At 39.9% G+C, this 23,214-nt stretch overlaps 1 protein-coding gene across 3 annotated transcripts; it reads right to left on the bottom strand.

Annotated features, from left to right (window-relative positions):
- Positions 1 to 6,825: 6,825 nt before the first annotated feature.
- Positions 6,826 to 22,173, bottom strand: LOC125712670 (long-chain-fatty-acid--CoA ligase 4-like). Of its 3 annotated transcripts, none has more exons than XM_048982962.1 (16): positions 22,056 to 22,173; positions 19,705 to 19,888; positions 17,223 to 17,782; positions 16,863 to 17,040; positions 15,967 to 16,076; positions 15,640 to 15,778; positions 15,265 to 15,415; positions 13,544 to 13,667; positions 13,371 to 13,442; positions 12,415 to 12,554; positions 11,061 to 11,233; positions 10,412 to 10,486; positions 9,431 to 9,619; positions 8,295 to 8,409; positions 8,022 to 8,179; positions 6,826 to 7,783 (listed from the first exon to the last, which is right to left on the bottom strand). In XM_048982962.1, the coding sequence occupies exons 3-16, from the start codon at positions 17,571 to 17,573 to the stop codon at positions 7,626 to 7,628; spliced, it is 2,133 nt and encodes a 710-aa protein (XP_048838919.1). In that variant the 5' UTR covers positions 17,574 to 17,782; positions 19,705 to 19,888; positions 22,056 to 22,173; the 3' UTR covers positions 6,826 to 7,625. The 3 variants fall into 3 exon arrangements, with proteins under 3 accessions (XP_048838919.1, XP_048838920.1, XP_048838921.1); XM_048982963.1 differs by having other exon boundaries at positions 17,223 to 17,460; XM_048982964.1 differs by lacking the exon at positions 19,705 to 19,888 and having other exon boundaries at positions 17,223 to 17,460; positions 22,056 to 22,117.
- Positions 22,174 to 23,214: the final 1,041 nt, after the last annotated feature.

Below are 23,214 nucleotides of genomic sequence, written 5' to 3'. Positions count from 1 at the left end.
ATCAGACGTACATTGTGTGACAAATTTTGCTGAATGAAAACACCACAGTCCAACGAAAATATTATTACAAGCCTACGTTACACATGAAATTCTCCAACGATAAATATTTTTTTATCCCACCCCCCCCCCCCCCAATAATCAAAACCAGCCAATACAACCCCGGGACCCTCTTAAATGGGTGGAGAAACCCAAAGTTAAGCCCCTGGGTAATAAGATCTATCAAAGATTAAATAACGTAAATAGAGTAAATAATGACAAAGTGACAGAAATAGATAGATGTTCATAAGATTTAGCATTTAATCTTCTCGTCCTTCTCCTTACTGTCACGAAGCTCCATTGCTTCCTTTTTTTCTGAATTTGATCAGTTCCAGGATGTCACCCCTGCATTCTGCCTGAAAGTCGGAAAAAAGATCTGTAAAATACATTTAGATTTACCATGTTTATAAGACTAAATATCTTCTATAGCTGGTGTTTCCTTCCTTTGCTGCCACACAGTGCTGCTGCTTCATTTTTGGGGCAATTTATCTCAAAATGTAAGTAGACTTTCTCATATCAAAGTTCCTGTGACGTTTGTAAAAGATCCAACAAATACTTTTTGAGTTATCACACTATCAAATTAAGTGTCTGTGGTGGCAGAGGCCTGTTGAAAATTAAACCCGGTATAGATTTTCATCCATATAATGTTTTTTCTTAATCACATTCAAGTCAAATGTTGTCTGCTTTCTCCCTTCCCTTTGCTGCCACTAAGCGGCTTCACGTCAACCTTGGGGTGATTTATCTCAAAATTTAATCAGTTCCAATTCGACACTCATACATTGTCTCTGTAAAGAACTTATTAATGGGATTAAGTGTCAAAACTTCAATTTCTTTGCTATCACTATGTGGCACTGCTTTGATTTTGAGGTGATCTATCTTAAAATTTAAAGAGATTCACTCCAGCCCCCCTACAATACCTTCGTAAAGGTTGAAAAAATCCATAAAATGGTTACTAAGTCATCATCTTCTTGGGATCAACTGTCAAAACTGCCAGTGCTAAAACCATATGTATTTCCAAAAGGACAGGGAATTTAATAAAGATTAATCAGTTATTGATGATCTGTAATAATGGTAATCAATGCATAGCTGGAGACCACTGTCTTCAGCAAAATGATAAATGTTTCCAAAAATATTTCATATCGATGTCTGTGTTCTCCAGAACAGAAATAAAGTAACTGCATCTGTGACATGAAGTGGTGTCGAGTGGTAGGAAGTTACACAGTTATGTCCTCTGTGCAGAATAACAGACAAATCTTGCAGTCCAAGGCACACACAAACACACACACACATACAGTACACACACCCGCAGCTCTGCCAGCAGCAGGAATGGTCAACACAGACGTGAGTTTGTGAAATGCATTATGAAAAATGCATGAAAAATGGGAGGATTTCCTATTTTCCACTGACAACAAAATGGGGGCGTCATTTTCCTGAATAAAGATAACTCACAATGAGCGTTTTTGATTAATAGAAAGCCGATAACTGTGTTTTTAAGACCAGTCTTCCATAGCGGGTACTCGATGTTCTGTAGGTGTCCTGAAAATGGGCAAATCAATATGAGATACAGGCTACAGGAAAAAAAATGGCCATGGTGATGGTGACACCTGGTGGTTACAATTGGTATTGTGAACGGCTGCTTACAGTAGGTGTGCATTTCCAGACGTAACCTTTTCAATCAAGACGGCAGCCAGAAGACTGGCCCTGTTCTTGTCTGAAGGAGGTGGGGTACTAGCTGAGGAAAGATGATAGAAAGATGTTTCGACATGTATCTAGGGGTGTCTCATTATGTTGTCTTGAATATTTTTTGTAAAGAAGTTCTTGAGAATATATGTCGTTTCACACTCCACATATAATGGATTTTTAGAAATATGCATTTTTCATTGGACAGTTATAATCCAGACAGGCCAAAGAATCTTGCTTAGGAACAGGCGTCATCTCCACCCTTTACCTATACCCGTTCAACAGATGATTGAAACAGAAAGTCCAGAGGTGAGTGAAAATCCAGTTCTACCCCGTCGCCGGCATCCAATGGCACCTGTCAAAGAGGCAACACCAACAGAATCTAACAGACACCCCCCTGAGCAAACACGGGTGACATCTAGGGGAAGAGTCATCCACCTACCTAAAGGACCTACCGACTTTGTCTTAACTTAGTACAATGCTCGCCACAGCAGAGCAGAATAACCTCCGGCAGAAGGTGAATGGATAGTCTATCCCAGAGCTGAAGGAAATAATTATTTGTTGACTGTTATGGAGAGCAATGTAATGTTGGCAGTATTATAATGTTGTAATTTTGAAATGGTAGTACATGTTTATGCAATTTACCTTTATTTCTCTTACTAATACCCTGATTAGCATATTACTGCCTTTGCTGTTAATGTAAGCACTGAATACCTTTTTCACACTTGGGATTTAGCTTATTTCTTATTTCTTTCTATTATTTACTTAGGGATTGAGCTTATTTCTTAAGGGGATTTATCTGCGCCTTTGACTCAAAGGAGGGGAGTTGTGAGCACAAGCTCAAGGACTATATTACGTGGATGAACACCAGCGCTGAGGAATTCGGTCGCGGCGAATAATATGTGTGGGGGACAGGACTGAAAGGAGTTGTATACGTTTCTCTTATGTAGGCATGGCTGGTTGCTAATTAAAACGCCCCCAGTTATAAAAATGCTGTTGTCTCTGATTTAGTGGGTAATAAACAGGACAAGGTGTTTCGTATCACCTGAACTGATGACGCTTCCCCAGCGCAGAAAAGCACACCGGCCACCATGGACTGTTAAAACACACACAGGAACTTGCCACACACGATAAAAGACCGGGGGCCACTTGTACAAAGACCACCTTAAGTTTTACATAATGTCTCCTTTGGGGAGGGATTTATGTAAGGTTGTTGCACAAAATCTCTTCAAAGGTTTTCCTAGTTAAGAAAAAAAATGTAAGGGATTTACTGCATTGAAAGAGATTTTACAGCAGTAAAACTGGACAGTTTCTATGGAGACTGTCTGCTTGCACTTGCACATGTTTGCGAGGCCTATTATCGCCTCCTATTACGGCCCGACAAAGGGTTTTTGAGGATGAAGCGAAACATACTATTCCTCTGATAAATATAAATTAAATAATAATAAAAACTGGATCTTGTCATCACTACATCCTTATCTGACGAAAACGTGGACTGTTTCCCCTGCCGTACTGTGGTCCTCACGAGTCGATACTAGTGATGTCAGATTCGTGAACAAAATCTTCCTTTGAGCTGGCTCTTTTCAATGAATTGTTCGAACCAGTTTTCAAATGTAAAAGAATCAAACTTTTTATAAAAACCCATTTTACATATTACATGTCAATGTCTTAGATTTTAAACATATAAAAATATTTGACAAATTAACATAAACACACAGCAACCTTTTTAAATTCACTTACATTTACTTTTCATAGACTGTCTGTAGCCATGTTGTCTTCAGTGCTCCTCTGCATACTGTAATGTGTTGTGTTTGTGCTGTGTGCATGGCCAGCCACATGGTGGCCCTCTTCTTACCGTAAAGCGTTGGAGCTTCACTCTCGATCCAGGCCACATTCTGGTCGGGTACCCCTGGATGCCTGGACATGGATTCTCACACCAACCCCAGTTCTGCAACATTCCACGACCATATGGACGATGGCAGAGGGGACAAGGACGGCTCTCCATGACCTAAAGGGACAAGCAGACACGATACAGCCTGTAGGCTACATATTCTATTTGTTAATAAATGAAAGACACGATAAATGGCTTTGGCTTTGGTATTTTTATCCTTTAACTAAATATTTTTAGACCAAATGTTTTCTTAAGGTACCAGAGATTTTACCAGGGTTTTGGGGCATATTTAAAATGCTAAAGCCAGCGTATATGATTGTTTTTCATTTGAGTGTATTGTTAATGTTAAGAAAACTTTGAGATGAACAATATATTAATACAAATATTTTAATAAACATACATTTTCAGTAGAATTAACTGAACAAAATGCACTAGCTTGTAGCCCCCCCCCCAACCAATTCTTTGAATCAAACATTGTATTCATAAAAAAAAATAAAAATAAATAAAATAAAAAAAATTTAACTGTTCGATGAAATTGGTTCTATAAACCAAACTTTGTATCAGTAGCAGGTCCTTTTCATTCAATAAATTGTTTAGTGGATCATATAGCGATAAACTCTACTGGTTGGTTCACCACAAGCACCGGTGCTAACTTGCGCAAAAGGGCAGGAGAAGAGTTACAAGTAGTGCAGCAGAACTTGAGCAAATGGAATACTTTTTTTACATCAGCTACATTAAATTCATTGATGAATACCTTTTTATGTGCATCACCATATTTCTGCATGAAAAAAAAGTGACTGATAACGACATACTCCTAAAATTGAGGATGCTCAATTGAAACCAGGCTTATTAGAGGAATGACGTTTAATTGTTTTTTATTCTGTATGTTTATGTTTAAATAGCTAGTCACAAGTTTTGCACAAGGAAACACCAGCGAGCGATGTAACCAGGCAATTGATAATTGTTAATAAATTAAACAAGTAATAATCAGCAATTGTTCATGACTCAATCACAATAGAATGATCGCCGAGAGCAGTTTCCTGAGCTGTGGCACTTTCTGTAGACTCAGAGGGTGGGAGGTCAGTTACTGCAGGACCCCACAGAGCTGGCTGGCAGATGCCTGCAGCACCCTAGGGCTCTTTCCATCAGGGCCCACAGCTTGTCAGTGCCTTTCCAGCACTTTCCTCACCTGGTCAGCAGAGTGGAGGGGATTGGGGTGCTGGGCTTGCAGTCCTTGATGGGCAAGTCACATTGTGGCAGGGGGCAGGAGGGTGAGGTCATCTTAAAGTACTTTACTTTAATTACTATAAGTGACGGATTTCCCTAGTTAATTTGTAATCATTTAATTATGTTCATTCATTTATAGCTGTCATATTTCTTATTTTCATATTTCTTTCTGTCCTTCCTACTCGCTCATCATGTTCTTTGCCTCTCTTACAACTTACTCTCACCAAGGCCATCTGACCTTCTGGCTCAGGGCAGTCTGTATGAAGACCACAGATAAAGGTCCTGCTTCCCTCAGTGGGGGCAGACAGACGCAGGCGGGCACTGAACCGGCCGTGTGAAACATCTTTCTGTAACATCTTCATTCTCTCTTAATAAACTGCTTAAGCTTAAGGAACCTGCCTCACCATTCAGCTAAAAGAACCTGATGTTTCGCTGAAGAAATCTATCAGTGAGAGACAAGGTCGAGAGACTAATGCTGGATGACTGAAGACAACAATTAACTGCACAAACCAACTGAGGTAAGATCTTCCTCCTGTCTTTGGCTGAAGATTGAAAATAGCCTCTCCCCTTCTGAAACACCCGATCAGAGTTGTTTGATGAAGAATAAGTAAGCGTATTACTGTTTTATCCCAAACAGATGACTGTTCCATCAAACATGACCTTATCTAGGAAATTTGGCAGTAGAATTAATGTTTCAGCAAGGCTGACGACTGTGAAGGGAGGAAGGGAGCCTCCAGATGTTGATGTGGAGTGTTTGGTGAAAAATCTCAGTGAATATCTGGACACAGCTTGGTGTTTGAAGTCGACTGCTGCCGACATCCATGAGAAGTATGTTATCATTACAGAATCTGGTGGCATTTGGTCTTTGGATGACATGCGATAAGCAATAAGCATGGGGAAAAGCACAGTGCATTGGAGATGGGGAAAAAAAAATGGCTGCATGAGACACTTGTGCTGGGTCAGATTCGCCGTCGGAAAGACGTGATTGCAAAAAACGAATTCTGGCCGAGAAAAGAGAAGTTTGCATGTGCTAGTTGCTGCTTTAACTGATGTCTGTGAAAAGAACAAACAGCTGTCTGACAGAGAGTGAGAGCTGGCAGAAGAGGAAACCGCGCGTGCGAGGGCCGGCGAGGAGAGAGATGCTTTATTGAGGGAGTTGGCGAACTGCAGAGTGAAGATGAGCAAAAATCTAATTGCTTTGTTAACAAATCAGCTGCAAATGGCTTTGAACGCAGGAAACGCTGAGCGACCCCTGGGGGACCTCCGTCTAATACAGTTCAGGTTTATGCAGCCTTCTGATTCCATCACATTTTTTGGAAAAACATTTATTTGCAAAAAATTCAGCAACTTTGAACAAAACTAATGATTGACATTAAAAACACACACACTCTCACACGCAGACACACAAATACATAATGCCCTGATGTCTTGGCACATAATACAAAGCATTTGATAAGTTAGATATTTCCAAAATCAATATAGCCACATTTACAGAGTTGATCGGCTGCAGGCTTTTAAAAATGTATCATTGTAACCCTGAGGACAAATTAAAAAAAAGCCATGTAACTTTGGATGACATACACCTATGAAACATGACTTTGTACATCGCCACGGCCTGATAACACAGAGGGCCAAATTTACATTTTTTGGTTGATTTTTAAATTAGAAAAGGCAACAGTTTAAGGACAGAAGATGTAGGTGAACCCAACATAGTGAGTGCTGAAATTTAGTCCTATTAAAATTACTCAGTACAGTACTTATGCATTGTTGATGTTCTTATCGAAGTGCATGGTTCCAGCATTTTCATTAAAATGAATTACACAGAATAATTTTAACAAATCAAAAAAGAGGGTTTCGAGCAAAATGTGCACAAAGTTTTTCCTGGAATAATAGGACTTTGAGTTTAACTGTTTTCCAACAGGGAACACACTGTACCAGCCAGTAAAGAAACCACAACCATATATATACACGTGTGTCAGCGAACACAGTGCTCCATCATAACACACTTTTATAACTTAATTTCAACCAGTTGACTCAAAACTTATTCAAGCTTTAACAAAATTGACTTTACAAGGCTTATAATGCCAGACAATTGTCCTTAGGAGAGAAATGTTGACATTACACCAAATAAATAAAGCTAGCAAAAAAATATATAATTCTTTTGAAGTAAGCAAAAAATACCATCATTTAAGACAAAACACCAATATAATATAAAGCAGAAAAACAAGTGCATTGAAAAATTCCTAAATTGCAAGGACCAACAGACAATAAACCTTTAAATTTTGATAGCTGAATACATTAAAATAGAACATTGTGTATTCATTGTACCGTATAATGTATTCACTGAACTTAACCCTTAAATCTACACAGCAGGTGTAAATTTGACTAGCACTGGCAGCAAAGAAAACAGTGTAACCATTGACCCTTCAGAGTTGAACCTCAATCTATGAGAGCCTTTCCCAGCCCAGTCCTCAGGGACCCCCAGACAACCCATGTTTTTTGCGGACTGACAGAGCAAAATCCTGCACTGCCTGGGGGCCCCCTAAGGACCAGGCTGAGAAACACTGATCTGTAAATAATTTACACGTCACTTTACACACGCTTTCATGAAAATGTTTCTGTTCCATTAGTCATTTTTCACAGGTATAGCATTTTGTACAAAATGTATAAAGGCAAATGGACAACACTTACTGAAAATTACAAAAGTTTACTGAATTCCTGGGAATACACGCCCCGATATACCACGGCACATAGACAGAATCATGGGATGTTTTTGGTCAGGATTTAGGTCCTACTTCCCTCCATACATTCTCTCAATGTCATTGAGATAGTGGTTCCTCAGCTCCCTCCTTTTCAGTTTGAAGGCATCTGTGACCAAGCCCGTCTCCGGGGTCCAGGGGTCCGGACTGAGGCGCACCTTGACAGGAATCTCAAACCGCTGCAGCTGGACTATGGAGAAAATATGAAGTGTTTAAGCTATGATTTGCTTGGGGCCTGGGATACAACTATGGATTTTTGGCACATCACACTGGGCCCACAAGCCAGACCAATCCAATTAAGTTTCAAATTTTTTGGGGCTCCTGGAATCATCCCATCTCCCCCCTTTAGGCTGCTGTTGTGGTAGAGTTTAAAAGTAAGAGAAGCAGTAAATACTCATATTCCGTGTAACACCCCAAGCTAGACTTACACGAAGCAGCAACCTCCTTGATGGCCTGAAGAACTGCAGACTCCATCACTGAGTGATTACAGATTTCCTCCCAGGTTCCTTCGATCTCCTTTTTAGCAGCCAGTGCTGTCAGCTGCTTCTGATTTGGCACCACAAAACTTATAACATAGTTCTGGTCACTGCAGGACAAGGAAAGACGTCGAATTAATTTTTATTGGAGGAGAAGCAGCATTTACAAAAAAAAACCTGCATATAAAGCTCAAAGTGATGTGGTGGGGGCAGAGACGGACGTACCTGTTGGCATATGCACATATGTTGTCAATTAGCGAGCAGCTCTTTAGGGCAGACTCCACTTTGGCGAGAGAGACATACTCCCCAGCTTGTAGCTTAACAAGGTCCTTTTTACGATCTGCGGATCAGCAAATTAAAATCAGACAAAGCTTTCCATAGGATTCTTTAAAACCCTTTCAGGTGACCCCGAAATGCATAATGAAGAGGAAATTAATTGTTCAACAGCCGCAACCTCAGGGCTAGATATTTTACACAACTTATAGCAAAATAAATAAGTATAACGGCAAGCAGTCATTTCATTATTCAAAAATAAAACAATATTTTTTTAAATGGAAATGCATAAAACTACTTAAATTTACAAGATGCGGCATTGTTTAGAATCCGTTCCAAAACTATGCATTTTAGCAGTATAAAGAATCTCTCTGTATAGCAAAACTTTAATTCACCTCTACAATGAAAAATAACTAACTTGACCAGAAATATTGGTGTGAAACAACAGAAATTCAATTAAAACATCTGAAAAACTTTAAGAATCCATAACCAGCACTAATACAAAAACCTATGTTAGATAAAGCCAATGATATAGTCGGAGCGCTACTGAATTAAACACAGACCAAACCCTGTTATCATTAAATCACGTGTTACAGATGTGTTAAACTGTTGTACAGCATATAGCCTAAATATCTATAAACTGCTGAGGTTGGGAAGAAGCTACAGATCATTAAAGTTAAAAACTACAGTGTCACTTCACAATAAAAGGCTACCCATACAAAGGGTTTATGAATGGCTTATAATCTGGTTATTAATTAGGTTGTAGCACTTTGTAAATTATTATTAGATAACTGTTTAAAATTAAACAGCTATACGTGATGCTAGACGACTCTAAAAACCATGCCAGCAAGTAGGGCTATAGTTATGGCAAGAATATGTGGGTATTAAACTATTGAATATTACAAAATAACACACACCCTGGATTAGCCTTGACTGTTTATCATACGAGAACAGCATATTTCTTAATCATACTACATCTTCTGCAAAAGTGTGTAAGAAACACAGAATATGTATTCACCTAAATATCCAGTAGGGGGCACTGATCTCATCCACGTAACACTTCAGTGCAAATTTTACAAAGAACTCACCAACAATCTGCAGGCACCCGTCTGAGTGGATCTCACCCACGTCTCCTGTGCAGAACCAGCGCTGTCCACTCTCATCCACAAAGAAGTCTTCGTTTAAATGTTCACTCTTGTAGTAGCCCATAGCAACATTGGGGCCACCAATTATCACCTCTCCTCTAGGATGAGGTTTATCCTGTGCTGTGTAACCACCTAGACAACACAATAATGGGAGCATTAGACACCTTCCCCTTCAGTCAGGAAATCTACTCGGCCGATATCATACTGTGAATATCAATGTGAAAACGTATACTGCTCTAATAGTGAGTGTCATTATATGCATATCTAGGTTCCCCTCGATAATTACAAAAAAATCTTACACGAGGCAGCCTAATCTCTTCTGATATCACTCTTTCAAAAACCTCTTACCAAGTTTTTCTAAACACAAACTTTCTGTGAGGACAGAACAAGGTTTGTTTGTATCCTTCAGTCACGGTTAATTAGTCATGGGCATGGACATGAGCTTCAGCTTACTAAGCTTGATATCAATCATACACAAGTCTCCAAATGACCTTTGTCACAGATAATTGCACAGTGCAACCTTCAGCAAAATCCTCCCCCCCATTAACAGAACAGCTTGGTGAAAAACAAACCAACAAAACAGAGACAAAGAAAGTAAGTAGCCAGCCGACTATGGTAGCTGTAGACGATACAAATGAAACGACCGCGTGAGAAGCAGCTCAGCAGTAGTAAGCCTTCCTACAGGGCAGAGTTACACAGAAAACATGATCTATAGAGAAAGAAACACAAACCACTGACTAACAAAAGGTGTACAGGGTTTTAAAGCAGTGTTTCTCAACACAGTCCCCGGGGATCCCCACATAGTCTACGTTTGTTCTCCTGGTAGAGAACTGGGAGGACTGGGGGTCCCTGATGATTGGGCTGAGAAACACCGTTTAAAGTTTGCTGTAATTCATCATTTGTACATGCAGCTTTCCAACTTACCTTCGACCCAGTCGCGCAGCTTGATCTCACAGCAGATGAGAGGGGCCCCGACTCGGCCAGTGCTATAATCTGTCACTATAGATAAACCCAACATTCAAAACATCATATTAAAATTTTAATTCTGCAACCTTTCAAAAACCATATAAACATTTTATAAGAAGCATCAGAAATACAACTAAGTTCCTAAGTTCAAAGTGCCAGAAGTAAGCAAAATCTGTTACATCGGCGAAACTTCAGCAGTAACAAATTTGGAAACTCTCCACTCCTATGTAAATTTTATAATAAAAAACATTCATGTGAAAGGGCTGAATGAGAATTACACAGGATCACTTACATAAATGCAAGTATGTCCGGCCACAGATTTCCAAAAATTAGCTACCCCTAACCCCCATCAGCTTAGGTTAACTCCGGTTTCTTCCACATCAGGTCAGTTATTGCCATTGTAAAGGACTATAACTAAAGGAGGACAAAGCACATTAACATCCAGGCTAAAGTGTAACTTGTTCCTACTCCGGAGCACCTGTGGCATGGTTAAGCTACTGAAAATCTGACTGACAGAGAGACAGACCAATGTCTACAAGTCAGACAGCATGCATCCTGACAGACTGCACGAAGAGCCAGGACGTCGCCATGGTGACAGTTTCCGCACCTTCAGTGATGGTCCCAGCGCCGCACGTCTCAGTTAGACCATAGCCCTGGCCAATGGGGCAGCAGAAACAGACATTCATGAAGCGCTGCGTGGCAGAAGACAGGGGGGCCCCTCCAGACAGCATCATGCGAACATTCCCCCCAAGGAGAGCCTTTACCTTCTTGAACAGCAGTCTGTAACATAGAGCAAGATATGGAGTAATCAGTCCATCATGACATTTTAAGGAAAACTGAAATAATATATTACAAAAATCATAACAAAATCAGTACCAGTACTGATAATCCAGTGTCGTAAGCAATTTCATACTTTTGCATTATTTTTTAAACTAAGCATAAACTGTTTTAAAAAATATTTCTCAATTGATATTCAAGCGCATTATGAAAACTGGTGTCCGGCACTCAACAGCAAAAATATAAAATAAAATAGCTTTTAGCGCAAAGCATTTACTTACACACACACACACACACACACACACACACACACACACACACACACACACACACACACACACACTCTTCTATAGAGGAAGTAGCTGTTTTTCTGTAATACCCTTTATTTTGGGATGCTCCCATGTAAGAAAAACTAAAAATGTCCACAGTGCAGAAAGACAGGGTTCACTGGACTGATTTCCTCAGGTGACATTTCCTGAGTCCACATCCTACAATCCAAAGCCCTCCAGATGGATAAAACATTCCAATCCTGAAATTGAAACTAATCAGCAACCCTTGGGACTGAGAGAATACTAATTATTAAAAGTATAAAAGATGATGATTACTAAAATTTATATTACATTCCTAATGTGGTCAAACCTGTATATTTTTTTAATAAATACGAGAAGGTTGTGGCTGGGATGGGTGCCTCACACCAGAGTTCGATACCCCACCCTAGAAACTGCACACATGTAGAGCTATGTTCTTCTCGTGTTGCTGAAGGGCTTCCTCCAGGTTCCAAGAAGATGCAAAGGTAAATTGTAGTAGCCAAATCGTCTGTAGTTGTGAATGGTGTATGTGCGCCCTGCAATTGGCTGGCCCCCCTGGCTGGGTTATTCCCTGCCATGAACCCATTGTTCCTGGGACAATGGACAAATGGTACAGAATAATACATGGGAAAAAAAATATGAAAATGCAGTGGAAATGTCACAAAGGAGTGTGTCGTAGTAAGGTAAAAAAAATTATAATGCGATTTCGTATTACTGCTATATCGTCGTCAGGCCTGACTGGGCATTGACCTACACGCATTTGGGTGATAGTAATGACATATCAGTAGTCATTAAGCCTCAGAGTACTAAACTATATAAACACAGATAAGAGGAATACAGAGATTAGCACTCCTGCAGGAGCGTGTAGGCACTCACATGTTGCAGAGTGGTGCGTCATAGCCCCGCTTGAGCTGCTCCAGCTTGTAGCTGAAGCCTAGCTTGAAGAGTGTTCTTTGTACGTAGTTCATCTCCTGTACTTTGCTCATTACATTTTTGTATATGCGGTCCATGATTTCCTGTAAACAAGCGAAAACATGAGGAGGTGGTTTGTTTATCACTTATTCGGTTGCAGAATTTTACTTTCTACAGCAGAAGAAAATTATCAGATCAGAGTTTTTAAAACCATGAAACGATAGCAAATGTAAAATATATAATTTAACATTTGGAACATTTAGTTTTCTTGTTTGCTAGAAAAAAAATGGCAGAACAAATTAATACTGGTGATCCAAAATACATTTTATGGACAAAAATATTGGGACGCCTGACCATCACACCCACAGGAACTTTCATGACATTCCATTCTAATCCATAGGCATCTATATGGAGTTGCCCCTCCCCCCTTGCAGCTATAACTGCTGACATAGAATTGTCCAAAATGTCTTGCTATGCAATTCTATGCTTCCAAATTTGTGGGAACAGTTTGGCAAACGTCCTTTTCTGTTCCAGCTTGACTGTGCCCCAGTGCTGAGTTTGGTGTAGAAGAACTTGACTGGCCAGCACAGAGCCCTGACCTCAACCTTGAACACACTTGGAATGAACTAAGACTTGTGAGCCAGGCCTTCATGTCCAACATCAATGCCTGACCTCACAAACGCTCTTCTGGATGAATGGGCAAAAACTCCAGACACCCTCCAAAGTCTTGTGGAAAGCCTCCCCAGAAGAGTGGCAGCTGTTATAGCTGCAAAGGGGGAGCCGACTGCATAGAATGGGATGTTATAAAAATTCCTGTAGGTGTAATGGCCAGGTACCCCAATACTCTTGTCCATATAGTATAAATCAGTATATCCTATGGTCCTTCACTAAGCCTGTGACATAGGAGAGACCCTTCCTACCGGAACTGCCGCTATCAAAGTGGGTTTCAGCACAGAGCAGTCCCCCTTGGTCCCTTTTTTGATTTTTGATGACTGGGGGGAGGAGAAGAGGAAGAGAAAATATGATTAACTTTTTATAAAACTGTGCCGTCTTCTGACAGAGACCTGCGGTAAGGCTGAAGATGGAGGTTTACCTGATCAGACAGCGTCAGGGGTGAGGAGTACCCAATCCGGCAGCCGTGGGTCACACATGAGATCTCTGCTGTCATCTCCAGCACATGTGCAAGTGGGAGGTAGCCGATGTACGTGTCCTTCGGCCTGTTGAAGAACAAGTATAAACTTAAAACAACTAACATATGAAAATTCTAATCTTCTTCCTTATATATGATTACTGGTCCTCTGCACCTTACTGAAGAAACCTTATGCCGTCATTCTATAGATAAAATGCATACTTTGAATACGAGACAGAAACACACGAAAGGCCTTGACAAAAAGGTGAAATATGAAGATCACTTGAGCTGAGGAAACTTGCTATGTCATGTGTTGGCATTTCACTAGCAGCACTTTGGCTGAAACTGGTTGTCATTTATAAATGAAAGCAAAATGGCTGTCATTTGAAAAAGGACTATTTATTCTACTGAACGCTATGACATATAATTTTCATTATTTGCATTTATTTCCCTTAATATTCATGATATGCAGGACACATTAGGTTTTGTGAGGAAAACGTTGTTATTCATGGTAATCTATATGGATCTAAAGGGATATGAAACCTACCCAAACTGATGCAAGAAACTCAAAATTAAAAGAGGGAAATCTATGTAAAACTCTTCCAACAGTATCCCAACCAAACACCCTACACAGGGACACGTATAGATATTTTTCATTTATCATACAACAAATAAATACTAAAAAAAAAAAAAAAAACTTGTCTATAAGGACTTCATATACCTCTGATATGTTTGTAAGTATACATGATATTTGCATTATACCTACATATTTTCATCTTTATACAAGCACCAAATACATATACATAGATACCATATTAAGTAACAAAGGACTGTTTCAATGCAAAATGCTTCCTAACTAGAAAACCTTGTTAAACTAAAACGCTGTATGTGGGAAGAGTTTTCCATGCCATTTTCTGCCCATCCAGTTTCAGTAATTATTTACCTATAATGGTTTGAATTTCAAGGCAACAAACGAGTGTTGGAGTGTTTTTGTCATCTAGGTAGATATACAGGAAAATACAGCATAGTTATATTTTTAAATGTGCTCTGATGTTAAATTAGGAGGTTTCCATGAGTATCACTTAGAGCAGCAATTTTATATTGTCCCAGTGAGGGTACACATCATGAATTAAGTCTATAGTTACAAATACACGCCTGAAAAAACCTCAGAGGATAAGGCCGATTCATACTTCACTTTTCTACGTGCACTTTCACTTGTGGATGAGGGGAACTGACAAATTTGTTTATGTGTGTAGCCCACATTTTCACGTCCAGCGGAAATCATTCACATAGTGTGGATCGACCGTGCATGTGCAAGGCGACCGATTATGCATGTCCAGTAGGTGGCAGCGGCACCCTGCACAGATCAGCAGGCAACGACAAAAAGAGTAGAGGAAGTATTGCCGTTGTAGTTATGGTGAGCAGGTAACCTAAAAAGCAGCACTAGTCCGGCATTTAGAAAGAAATCTTGCCGATAAAATTAGCCAAGCATGAGGGGTCCATGCTAATTTTGTCACAAGGATTTCATTATGCTGTGGTATGTCACATTACAGTAGTACCACCCAATCCTAAACTAATAACTTAATACAGATTAAGAAAAGTGAAGTATGAATTGACCATAAGCAGCTGTCCAGCCGATCTTATACGATTATGATCTAGATTTTGGCTATTCTACGTGTACTCACCCGAGGCCTGGGATCCTTTCGCACTGTCCCGTCATACCAGCAATTAGGTTGCTATGGATCATACTGACACCTTTAGGCCGTCCTGTGGAACCGCTGGTGTACATGATGACTGCCAGATCAGAGGGCTGCGGCCTCTGGGCTGCTACAGACGCTGCAGAAGATGATTGCAATCAAGTTATCGTTGCTCCAGAAGCAAAGTGAAGATTATCGTAAGCCATGTTGTAAACAGACAGAAAAACAACCCTGCTGGTGCTTCTCCATATCAATGAGATAAAAGGTTATCCAAAGACAGGAATCATTTGCCTGTCTGATAGAGCTGTATCTCTAGATGATCAAAATTGTGAACTGATCAGTCTTCGGCGCCTCAGCACTCACGGTTGTCAGATTTGGCTCCCAGCTCCTGCACCGCCTGCATGGTATGAATCTGCAGACCCTCTGGGTATCCAGTACTGCTGATCTTTTTTTTGCCCACATAGATAATATGCTTCAGATTAGGTACCTCTGACAGCACATTCTGTGAAAGGATTAATCATGTAGTTAAGCAAGTGGTTTATTATCACTGTACCTACCCTACATCTAAAATACACTGCAAGAAACCGAATGAAATACTTGGCAAAAGTATCTCAAGAGCTTGAAAACATTCATGTATAACTGCACCAGAGATGGAGGTTCTCTGCTTTAGGTGAAAGCCAAAGCAAGTACCTTCAGTTTGGTCTCCAGCAACTCCAGGCTGATAATGAGGTGAGTGGCCCCACATTCGTTCAGTCCATAGGCCACGGCCTCCTCTCCTAAAGTTGCGTATAAAGTGACCACTGCAAGAGAGGCATCACCATAAAAATAATACCATTACTGAATGGATAAGGCCCGGGACACACTGGATGTGTGGTGTGCGCACTGCACTTCAGCGCTCATGTTAAGAGATTAGATCAGCCACACTGCCGTGAGACGCGCAGCTCACACCTCGAGTCACACATGCGGGGAGCAGCTCTGAGCAAATACAGGCAGTTAAAAGTTTAAATGTTTAAAATATTGTTTAACCATTTTTCCCAATTGAATGGTATTAAAAGGAGAAAGCAGAAGCTACACGAGTATAATATAGTCAGAGCAGTAAACCCAGTGTGGAATACAATTATGTGAATACGACAGTTTAACAGAACATTAAGTAACGCAGTGCTTTTCAGGTGTGCTCTCTCGCTCTGAATGAGGGTAAATGAAAACCTCAAGAAATGCAGGGATTGCTGTATATTTATAACAAATCGTAATAAAATAATAATTACAATTATTACTTCTAATACTACAAATGACCACACTCTTCTTAACCTTTGTCTAAACTAAATTACATTTATAAAAAATTGAAATCAACCATCCTGTTATTGATATCCATTATCAAAGGTAAAATCAGCGTAGACAGGGCTTGCAATAGCAGCGGTGCATAGCAACCGTGCAGATACCAGCCGCAGCTGTTCTGCGCTGCACATCGCCACGCATCCAGTGTGACCGAGGCCTAAAGCTTCACTGAAGCATGATTGAGAGCACAATAATTGGATTAAGTATCACTCACAGATGTGCAGAAAGTGCAGAGGGAGAACGGAGCTTACATGGGAAGTTGTGCCTAAAGCAGGCCTGGGCGCTGATCATCCACTCTGCACGGGTCTCACAGAAGATGGCGATAGTGTGCTTGGGCTGTTGGCCCAAAACTTCCAGTCCCCTACCGAAATTGCCCACGGCCACATCCACGTCCTGGTAGGAGAGCCAGCTGTACTCTCCAAGAATCAACTACAGAAGAGAACAATTCAAACTGCCACTGTGAACTTCACAGACTAATGATACATGGGGCTCAAATAATTAAACCGCCAAATTGAGTTCTGTTAAAACGGCCTTATACATGGAATGGTGAATGATTACCAAAAAATTACATTTAGGTTAGCTTGGAGACAGTGTTTCCACAGCCTACATACCTTTTTGAAAACCCTGCCATTAGGCTGCTTCTCATTTTCCTCACTCAATAATTCCCTGGTGCCCAGGCAGTCTGCACTCCCAAAGCGACGCACTGCATGATCGAAGAGCTTATCCAAGGTGTCCGTCCCCTCGAAGGCCATTCGAGCCAGAGACTCAAAGTGGTCCACCGAGCGATACGGCCCCTCTGGCTTGCCGGTGACGGATTTTGCTTTTAGCCGCTTGGCCATGGTTTTTTTTCTATGGGCATCAGCAAAAAAATACCATGGGACAAAAGTAAGGAAGGTGCAGAGCCTCATAAACAGGTGCAAAGGGACAAAAATGACAGAACGTACATCCATTTTAAAAGTCATTGTAACAGCTCAGTCAGTAGCACGTAAGCAAGTAGCTCATACAGACAAAAGATGAGAAATACTGGAGAAAAGGGCAGATTGATTCTCATGGAAAGAAGTGACCACTGAGGCAAAAAGACTGAAGAAAAACACAAAAGCACTGTTATTTGATGTTCTGACTTTCAGCACAGGAAAAAATGCGGAATTTTTATTCTTCAAGAACAGAGGTGCTGTCCTTGCAATGTCGAGAAGCAAGGAAGGAAAGGGAGAAAGAGAGCAAGACAAATGTTAGTAAGAGTGAATATCAAGAAAAGCTTCTTACAATTAAGAAGAATCATCTAACAAAGATGGCAAATGTGCATGCTAGGTGGATGATCTCTTCATCGTATCTCATTAAACGTGCATGACAGGGCGTAACGGAGGAGGAATTTCCAACGGACACGTAAACTTATGTATCTTCAAATGGAAGATAATGAAAATGAACTCGATCTCAAAAATGTGCCACAGGAAAATCTGATCTGCACAACAATTTTCAATGCTCCTGGACAGGTACTTTGATGAAATTATGGATCTGGAGGACAGATATGTATTGAGCCATAAAAACGTAGTTTCAAAACGATTAGGAATTCACACCATATTCCAATATATCACAATAAGGAAAAAAAATTGGAAATTAACTCAATCTATCCTAGAAAGGATGATACGTCACAATAAAAGTCATCCTAATAGTTTTATCAAGCACTAATTAAGGTTAAGATGAGTACAAGTCATATGCTCAGAAGCATATTTGCATTCATATTCAATAAAGTCAAATAAACCTATCAGACGGTACAGCTCAGGAAACAGACAGCCACCTCTTGTCCTATAAAAGCATCACTTAAAATTTTTAAAAGAATTTAATTTATTCTCAAAATGAGGAGGAACTCATACAAGTTGCCTTTTTTCAAAATTTAATGTTAAAATCTTCTGTTCATATCTCTCATTTGGCCCTCAATTACTAATTTAATGACAGCGAGAAAAACGTTGGTTCAAGTATGGTATGTTTCTTCTCTGATGCTTTTTATAGTTCACAAAGACCTATTAATTTATGCTTTTTTTTGATACACGAGAGAGGAAAGCTCGGGGTCAGAGAGCAGACAGAGCCAAGCAGTAATTAGGGTTGAGGGCCCTACAAATAAAGTTAAGCAGAGAACCAATTTTGGTAATTAGTACCCTGATTGTTACCACTGCTTTACATTCCCTACATGGATTCTTCAAAGACCACTGTTTGCTGGGTTGTGTCCAACCTAGACTCGTATTTAAGACTGGAATACGTTAAACTCATTAAAGGGAAATGTAATCCCAATATTTAGGAAACTGTTTGGCCAGGTTATTACGATGGATGGACATTTTTCCTGAGAATTGAGGCCCACAACTGGACCACAACCACAGTTATTATTAATAAAGTGGGAAAAAATAAGTTGGTTGTAAAATTATAAAAAAAAAAAAAAAAACAGTATTCACTGTTGTTCAGAAAATGTTATGGTTTTATGGTAAAAGACCATTTTTTATGGCAAAATTTCACAGAAATCATCATCTATAAGTATTATCTGGTATATAGATCAGAAAGCCAATGACCTCACAGACGGAAAAAAAGAGAAACTTTTTGGGTCATGACGCACTGAGAAATAAATCAAACCTACTGTAACTAACTACAAGTTATTTCGCATTTTGTTATAAATTGGGGAGGGGGGGGGGGGGGCAGGGGGTTACTACACAAGGACCCTCTATACTCAAAGCAATCAAGACATCAGATTGGTAAATTTCTAAACATGATGGGACTCAGGTCAACACAAACATCACTACACTGAGCGTTCGTAGGGAGCTCAGTCCAGCCACACTTATGCCACGTAAATGCTATCGGCCTCACTTACACATTACTTTGGACAAAAGTTATTATTTTAACGGATTTCCACAAGAAGGTGAACGTATAGAAAAGCTATTTCCTCCACAAAGGAAACGCTACAGAAAGTGAAAAACACTTTTATTGAACTTCTCTTTTTTGACACATTGTGGTAAATTGAAAATGACTTACCACCAGTACTGAACGTTATTGTTTGCACTAAGAGGAGTACAATATTACAAAACATTATCAAATAGGAAGACATCTTACCTTTAAACCACAAAAGTGGACAATAAAATATTCTTGCTATAATTATTTCCCCTCAAAATCTTCAGGTGTGTTCTGCTATTCTTCCTTGCCGATGAGCCACCGACTGCTGAAGTCTGTCTAGCTCCCGACTGTAGAGAGGCTTTTGAAGGATGTGAAGAAATGCTCCAGAATGTGCGTGACTAAGCTTGAATAGGGAGCAGAAAATGATGACATCAACTGTGTTCTAAAGGAAGTCACCCCCCCACCACAAAAACTCTTATAAAAACTTTGCTGCTCTGTCTATAAATGGACAGTGAAAATGTCCTGAATTAGAATACCAAAAAAATACCAAGGTCAAAACACCAGGATATAAAAATCTCAAAAAAAAAAAAAAAAAAAAAAAAAAAAAAAAAAATGGGATGGTTTTTCAAAACACTGCAGCTGAGAGTGGTAAAACCTCTCCATGAGTAATGAGGATTTCTTCATCATCGCAACATCATCACAAATTTAAAAACACCCATGGTCAAAATGTACTTATTCCAGTTGCAACAGATGCCTTATGATGAGGATATGAGTGATGTAGTTTTAAAGAAACTATTACTGGTCCAACTCAGAGTACACTCCAGATTTCACTAGTTAGGCACATTGACTACTAGAGATTAATAACTCAAGCCTAGTAGACAGTTCTGGGGTAGCTGAGCAGGTACTTTCCCTTGTTTTTTTTCTGTGTGTCACTGGAGCAGGGATAAACAGCCCTGCTCAAGGGTCCGGCGGTGGCATAACCATGGGATCTGAATACGCAATGGTCCATACACAGGCACAGACCCTTAAGCCAACGGGCTACAGACTACCCCCTAAAGTCTGTCTTTGAAAAGTGCCTGTGAAGGTCACAAGGGAATGTTCAACTCCCATTCATTTCAGAATTTACATTTTAATGTGAACCTCTGATGTTTATGCCCTTAAGTCCTGTATTATTATGCATCTACATTACACATTGTTTTTTTTTTTTGTAAATTCAATATGTGAAATGTGACTATATGTCAAAAAGTGTCCCTGTTCTTACCATACATGTATATGACCCATCCATAGAAACGTCAACTTTCTGCATATTTTTCAAACAAGTGAAAACCCACACTACAGGTGTGGTTAGGTGTTGATTAGGCTGTGGCAGTAGATTTGCATCCCACTACATCATTACTACATCATTACGCAGTGCATCCACAGGAGCACACTGTACACACAGCTAAGCTCACTCAAAATTCAGTTCTGTATAAGCAAAATTGAATATGACTTAAATACCCTTATGGCTGGCTTGGAAAGGTTGATTTTTCCCATGATTTATCAGCTGCTTCAATATCCAATAATTGCAGATACAGCCCTTTGTTGTTTGTTTAATGTTAATATCATTAATAAACTTCTTTCGCTAGTATGATTTTTTTATTTTCAGGCACAACATACTTCATTATTAAACATTGCACATAGTGCACTACATTGCCCACTGAAGTCACTTACACGGTATGTTATATTGCACTATGATTCAAATAAAATTATATTCTTCCTATCTGAGATATATCAGGAAACATCACCAGGTTATAAATCAACTGGTAGCGTCAGGTTCTAAATCGACACAATTTTGTTCGCCTAAATAGGCAGAACAAGTCTAAACCCAAACCTACTGTGACGTCCAGTTTATTAATACTCCCCAATAAAAACTTCTGGCAAACAAGGCCAAATAAAACGCATATGTATAACACTACCTACAGAAAGAAGTATACAACATGTGAAATATTTATAATTTACTATTCAAATGGTTGAAAACAGTCAATTTCCTTTTCCGCATGGCACACTGTCATACGAAATTTCCACGTGCGTTTACTCAACCCCAGGTTCCGACAGCCTCTGTGGTAGATATATGCTGCAAACCTCACCTTTAACGTTTCGTACGTTTCACTTCTGCCAATAATAATAATAATAATAATAATAATAATAATAATAATAATAATAATTAACGCTGTCTCAGACACAAGAAGAGTGAGGTCGTTAAAGAAAGTACACCACGTAACAAAACACAGAATCCGTCCTCCCCATATTAAACATTGCAGGTGTTTGTTGAATTACTTGCTGCTTTTAGATTGTGTAGCCCGATAAACTGAGTTTTTGAATAAATAATCAACAAGACTAACTACAAACTTATGTACAAGTGACTGGGATTGTAAAGAGACACAGTAGAGTGAGATACATTATTCATTTATTTTAGCCACGTCTATTATTATAAACTGATAGCACCATTAATAATTAATTACCCATGCGTCATATAACATAAAACTGCATTAGTTACAAACTCCTATTAATTAGTTAAAACGGACTCTTACCTCTAACAACAGATGCAGTTACAGCTCGGCAAAGCAGTGAATGACCGAAAATAACCTTTTACCTAGTTGGAGAATATGGCGGCCCCAGGCTCAGTACGTCACATGACTCCATTTTTCTGAACCAATGATCGTGGCCTCTTTTCGACACGTGTTGCGCTTTGACTCATCCGCGCACATCTGATTCACCAGGATGTACTGTCATGTTCCAGGCACTTATGCAGTACGTGGCCGGTGATTACTCCCTGCAATGTTAAAAAAAATAAATAACCAGAGGTGGAAAGTTCCGGTTCAAATAGTACTGATCCAGACCAACAAATTGTCTGGTTGAGTTGTAATAATATCTTGGTCTGAATTTGTACTTTCTCAACCCGAACTTTCCACGTCTGATGGTAACCATAGTTGCTAATATTTTGCAATATATTGCTTACCAAGAAAATGTATCTGAATTGCTGAGGGAAAACACAGAGACCCTGGGATCTTACGCATCATGGTTTTCTCTCTAATGATTGTTTGTGATATTGGGATGATGTTTTTGTGTATATAATTTAATATAATGAATTTAGTATGCAAAAACATGTTGAGGCTAATTGGAGTTGCTAAATTGCCCGTAGGTGTGCATGTGTGAGTGAATGGTGTGTGAGTGTGCCCTGCGATGGGCTGGCCCCCCATCCTGGGTTGTTCCTTGCCTTGTCCCCATTGCTTCCGGGATAGGCTCCGGACCCCCCACGACCCAGTAGGATAAGCGGTTTGGAAAATGGATGGATGCATGGAATTTAGTATGAGGCTCTCTCAGTTATGCCCATGACTGGTAGGTCACTATTTCAAATCTTGTGCCTGTGATCTCACTGTTGGGCCCTTGAGAAATTCCCTAAAACCCCCACTGGTGCAGCAACTCTGGCCGATACTGCTCTGTGACCTTCGCTTTGGAAAAAGTAAGTGAAAGCAGAAAGTACATGAATTACACTGTCTGCACAATGCATTTTGACACTGATCCTGTTAAACTCCTGCAATGTGTACACATAAATATGACCCACTTGCTAATATTCATAGCGCCCACTGTTACAAGGCCAGCCGGCAGCACCGCTGGAGCTGGGAGTTAACGGCCTTGCTCAGGGACCCACGAACCTGTGACCATTATGCCGAGGATGGAGCTCAAACC

This window comes from Brienomyrus brachyistius, chromosome 18, assembly GCF_023856365.1.
Source record: "Brienomyrus brachyistius isolate T26 chromosome 18, BBRACH_0.4, whole genome shotgun sequence".
Taxonomy (NCBI): domain Eukaryota; kingdom Metazoa; phylum Chordata; class Actinopteri; order Osteoglossiformes; family Mormyridae; genus Brienomyrus; species Brienomyrus brachyistius.
This window is presented reverse-complemented; position numbering and strand designations above follow the sequence as displayed.